We start from the raw sequence: 5,971 nt of genomic DNA, 5'->3' as shown, positions 1-5,971 counted from the left end.
TAGATTACAGTAGCAAAAATTCCTATTAATCTCATCATATACCTACAAGAACATGCCCAAATTCCCTCTTTTTGGCTTCATTTTTCCTATTAAGGATCATAGAGTATGCCACCTTTAAATGTATGAGTTATGTTGTTGATAACAATCAACAACTATCGGACGGATAATACGTAGTTACTACAAATAGTATGAATTATAACAAAAAAAGTATTTATAGTTTGATACTACTTTGTATTTTTTTAAGCGATTGTTGCAACAGTTGTTAACAAAATATTAGAATTTTTAATTGTATCAGTTTTTAGATTCATTGCAATAATATTCAAATAGTGAATTTAATAACCATTTTGAACACATCCTAAGAAAATTAATGCATTTTAAATGCCACTACAAAAAGTCAACATGATTCAACTCATCACCTTGGTGTTTCTTTGTTGCATCATGCAGGCAGATTTGGCTCCAGCAGAAGCTCCAGATGAAGAAGAGGTTTGTCCAGGAAACCTTGACGGTCTTGTCGCTCTTACGCCTCAAATAAGGGAAGAGTTAAGAGGTAAGCTTTAATCGATAGTATTGTTTAAATCATTCAAATAATTTTTAGAGATTAATATCTATTAATATTATAATTCAATTTATTGTTGCTACTGATTTGCAATACAATTAAAATATAACAATTTGATTTATTTTAATTCTTCAAATTTCAATCCAGTCTTATAAAATTGATTTGTGTACACTTATGGTGAATAAAACGGAAGTCTTTCGACGGTTCAAGATGTAAATTTTTGAAAGCGAACAAGTAGCCTTCATAATTATAGAAAGTTTCTTATGGAGTGCATGTCGTGATAAAAACAGAAGAATGAAATGCGACGATAGGAAAAAGTGAAGATTCTTCAAGAACTTCTATTTGTAGAAATTAGAAATTTTAGAAATTAGAAATTCTATTTGTGATCATATGACATATGTTCTAAATGAATTTATATGAATTATTAACATTTATAAAAAAGTAAAAAAATAAAACTATTTGTATACCTGGGAAACAAATTATTATTTATCATAAGCTTATTTAAAAGTGCACTGTGTATATGTTATTGGTTTATTGTTGTGGCGAGCGATGTTATAAAATTCAAACATAAATCTCGAACTAACGCCGGTAATTTAAGTACTTTAGAATTATGTTAAAATAAAATAAAGATTTAAAAAAAAAAGGTTTATTGGATGAAAATAAAATGTAAAATTAATGTTAAATAAAAGAATAACCTACATTTTAAATGATAAAAAGTAAAATCTATATATAAAGATATATATATAGTATCAACTGATATTATTCTTCTTCCCTTGAGATGACTGCAGGACAAAAATTTGTTACCACAATTAATGATGGTAATGGAACGAAATAAATTGACCGGTAGTTGGTAGACAGGAGTAAGTTAGTGTGACCGATATCGATGACAAAATTAATTTACGTCACACGAAAATATTTCTAGGAACCAACTTTTATCCTCATCGTTTGGATAAATTCCACTCGACTCAGGAACAAGTATGGTAGTATGGTAGTATGACTGAGGTAGTATCTGTTGTTACCTTTAGCTACGCCCTAGCAACAGCAAACAACATAATAACAGATGTTCATATTATTAATAAAACAAGTCTATTTTATTTCATTTCAATGTAATAAACAATAAAAAAATTTCAAAATAATAAATAAAACTATTTCATACTTAAAATAAATAGCTCAAACACATATATAAATCAAAATTTTATGAAGGTTTAAATCATTCCTGTTAATAACAAAGACAATGAATTGCAGAAACTTTTTAAGAAATACTATTGAAGTCACGGTTGGTCTGGCAACGGATTCCGCAAACTAACCATCGAGCGATTTATCAGTAAATCGGTGGTTTTAATGGTGGGGTTCAACGGTATAAAAGTACATAGAACGATAACAATACCATTCAGTGAGCAACATGATCTCTAACAGCATTGTTCTTCTCGGCCTTCTGGCTGTGGTAGTAGGGTCACATTACAGATATCAAGCACGGGATTACGAGCGTTACCATGGGCCTCCAGCTCCGCTGAATCCAGACGGGACAGTTGCCTTTACACCGGAGTACGAAAATATCAGGGACGAACATAAGGCTTTCTTCGAACGCGAGTACCACAAGATTAAGAACAGTATCAAAGCTGCTGATCCGTACAGTGTCCCTAACCCTTCGAAGACACATGGAAATGAAGATCAAGGGCAGTACCTACCAGAAATACCCGAGGAAGATAATCACGATTCTCTACCTCCTAGAGAAGACGAAGGGCAGTATCACCCTGAGCTGTATGAGAAACCATACACCTCACTGTACGATGATGGTCAGTACAGACCGCACCTTTACCAACGAGAGCAAGAGGACCAGGACGAATACAACTCTCCTCCATCTACTCAAGGTACCTCTTACAGACCTACTTACGTTCCTGTGAACCTCAATCCCGACGGTACCGTTGCTCATACTCCAGAATACAATGCCATCGCTTCCTCTTTCCTCACCTATCATCAAGCCCTCTCTAGACATCGTAGGTCGACCGAACGTTACCAAGGTCCACCTGCTCCTCTCAACCAAGACCTGACCGTAGACTACACGCCTGAAGTCAAACATTTTAATGCGGCGCACTTCACAGCAGTCGCTAACCAGTTCAAGAGACTCCATGCTACAGCAGCTCTAGCAGCAGCCCATCCTGACCACACTTCTCCCCCTTCGAAGGACTACAACCCTCAGAACAATGGTCAACATATTCGCTTTGAACCTCAACCACATCATCTGGCACAGCACTTCGGAAGGAAGAAGCGTTCGTACGGCGGACAGTACAGTCCTCAGCAACAGAATGCTAGGAACTATGACGACGGTCAATACAAACACCACTTCCATAAACACGATGATGGTCAGTACAAACCCCACCTCCACAGACACGACGAAGGACAGTACAAACCCCACCTCCACCAAGTGGTGGACTACAACACCGTGCCCTTCCAGCCTGCTCCACTGAATGCTGATGGTACTGTGGCCCACGTCCCCGAGTACCACGCTATAGCAGCTTCTCACCTAGCAGCTCACCACCAAGCTCTTTCTAGTATTACTGGCTAACACTGAAATATTCTGATAGTGGCAAAGTTTAGAGAATTTAACCGAATTTTTAGTATCAATTAATTACGTTGAGAATGCACTGGTTGTTATCTAGCAACTCACAATTGCTATCCAAACGTCATCGAATTACTTTACTATTAAAATTTCGATCAGATAAAAACATGTTTTTGTTCTCTGTTGTATCATTGTGAAAGGAAACATATACTATTATTAAATGCTTAAGTTTAATAAAGAAATAAGTATATGTAGTTCAATTGAAAAATGATCAGTATATTTTAAAATACACCCTGTTAATCTTGTTACATTTGTCATTCTATTTCTCAACCTCATTAAATATATTTTTGAATTCAGGTAACCTATGTTATGAGAAAAAGTGTATGTTAGACCCAAATGAAATAAATAGGATTTCAGCTCGTATTAATAATTTGACTACCAGATAACTCTCTTTTAAAAATGATTTTATCAATAATCATAGTTTTATTTTATCATTATTCTTAGTTTTATGTGTGAGTATAGCGTTATAGAAAAGTTTAAGTCAATATTCTTTCAAAAAATCACTTTTTTTGCATATTTGCAATAAATTACTAGATTTATTTTTTCCTTTTAAAATGCATTACTATAGTATATGCTTAAGGGGAGAATTAATCTTAGAAAAAGAAGCCATGGAATAATAAAATAACACTAACGTGGGATCTATAAAGAAATTATAATAATGTATTTAATTGTGTTACTAATTAAAAATAATTATTTACTTGAAAATTGATTTATAAGAGTTATATCAGTATTATATGGTATTTATTGCTATCCCAGCCCAAATATTATTTGGTTAAAAAAGTTAATAAAAAATAAGCAAAATATAGTGTAGTCAATAATTCCATGGATGACCACTCATAACCGAGTGGTAAATCATAAATTGATGAGGGATTGTGTGGCCTGCCAACTTATAGGTGTTAACTCACAAAAAACGTATGTAACAGTGATGACACCACCCGTTTACATTAATCGTGAATCGCATTGTGGTCTTCCAGGATATCTAATAGCCGCCTGGAAATTTGGTCTGTGGACAATCAGCTTCGGAGAAAGAAATATAGGCCCATTTTGTTACTGTCCTTAAACTCGAGTGAGTCGATGTGAATGACTCTGCCGAATCGGCCCTACAAGGACTGAACTATAGATTGTTAGTTGCTGCACCATGAAAACCGTAGTCACATAATGTTATGGATTTCCCTTCGGACTGTCGTTGCAAGCAATAATGTTTGTATGAATACACCATTTGCCTAAAGGTCTTCGTAGTCTATAGTGGCAGCTGACAAAAAAAAATTAAAATAAATAAATAAAAAAAAAGTATATATGCATATAACTATAAATTAGAATTTATTTGCATGTATTTATGTATTAATTTATATCTTTGTTACTGCAATATTTTGTCTTTCAGATCACAAAGGTAAAGTCAGATGGAACACTGTATGGGATAAATTGTGGAAGCCCTTTGTGAAAAGTAAGAAAGAAACAAGAACATTCTAGGATGATCTCAGTAGGAGCAATGCATATCTGCAAATAAACTATCTGCTTTAAAAGAATCTCCATGTTTTAAAATAACTACTCGAAACATCATGTAACATGAAAAGTGCATAATAATGCGTTATTCTATAGTTTAGATGGGTAGCTTGGCTGACATAAACTGAAAAACAAACATTGTATTTATATTTTCTCTAAATGATGTGATAATTTTAACTAAAAAAAATATTTGATAATGTATATATAATTAATACTCATATTTTAAATGGCTATTTTATTTCTTCACTGATTTCTTCTATGATTTAAATATTTATTCAATTAAATATTAGAATTTTATTATGATAATCATGAAAACACACCAATCAAGTTTAAAATAAATCATAGGTTGATAACATATTACAAATAATAAAATTGTCTATATAGAATTATAGATACATGTATACGTATGATGCCATGGTTTTTCTACTTTCTAAATTATTTTGTCAATTTTTTTTTTTACTACCCAGAAAGAACACCATAATTTTATTTTTCCAAGCTGATCATCTCTTCCTAATTTAATAGTTAATTTATAATTAACCCAATAATTGTAGCCATTAAATGATCTATATTTCTATAATATTTGTAATGTCAACACTTTCCTAGTTTGCATATTATTTCATCTAAAAAGCCATCTTTATCTGATAATTTCTGTTTTACTGCCTAGAGAAAACCTCGTAATTTATTTTTTCCATGCTGATCAGTTGTTACTAATTACATAATTACATAATTCAGTTAATTTCTAATAATTATATCAATTAATTAATCTCTGTTATCTTGATCAAAAAACGAATAATATATCATTTACCAATTATTGATCAATAATTAACCAATACCATTGTATACAAAATCTTTTTTCTAAAAGTGAGAGAGTTCAAGATAGAAGTATTTAACTTTATTTTGAAACGATATAAAGAATTGTATTAGAAATAAGAAAATCAAACATAAGAATCTTTTCGGCCTATTCTAGAAATCGGTGATTATATATAAACATATGGATAGTTTTGGTACAATATTTTTATCTTTAGTTGTTAGTATAGAGTTTCTAGATCTCTTGTCGCTTGTTTAGTTTGAATGTTCCATGGTCAGTGTAGGTTCCGTACATTCCAGTATCAGTAAGACGTTATTAATAGTCAGAATTTCTGTGACAAGTTTCAGGTTTCTTAAGGAAATATTTTAAAGTCTGCTGACTGTAAAGAGCTATTAGCTTCAGACCCAGTCTTCAACCTGCAGGGCCATGAGCTATGTCAGACACAGGTAGTGTACGATAATGGGCGTCCTAAGTCTATGCCTCC

At 32.6% G+C, this 5,971-nt stretch overlaps 1 protein-coding gene and 1 long non-coding RNA gene across 2 annotated transcripts; both read left to right on the top strand.

Moving 5' to 3' along the window:
- The first annotated feature begins 272 nt into the window (after positions 1–272).
- LOC136795666 (uncharacterized) lies at positions 273–4,702 on the top strand. The gene is made up of 2 exons (XR_010843295.1): positions 273–547; positions 4,558–4,702. It is a non-coding gene; the product is annotated as an uncharacterized lncRNA (long non-coding RNA).
- Positions 1,744–3,380, top strand: LOC106690199 (uncharacterized). Its single transcript, XM_014435548.2, has one exon. It carries the CDS (start codon positions 1,959–1,961, stop codon positions 3,120–3,122), a length of 1,164 nt encoding a protein of 387 aa, XP_014291034.1. The 5' UTR covers positions 1,744–1,958; the 3' UTR covers positions 3,123–3,380.
- Positions 4,703–5,971: the final 1,269 nt, after the last annotated feature.

Source organism: Halyomorpha halys, unplaced genomic scaffold (genome assembly GCF_000696795.3).
Source record: "Halyomorpha halys isolate HHAL.00 unplaced genomic scaffold, Hhal_1.1 Scaffold1610.1, whole genome shotgun sequence".
Lineage (NCBI taxonomy): Eukaryota > Metazoa > Arthropoda > Insecta > Hemiptera > Pentatomidae > Halyomorpha > Halyomorpha halys.
The sequence above is the reverse complement of the archived record's forward strand: the minus strand, read 5'-3'. Positions and strand labels throughout refer to the sequence as shown.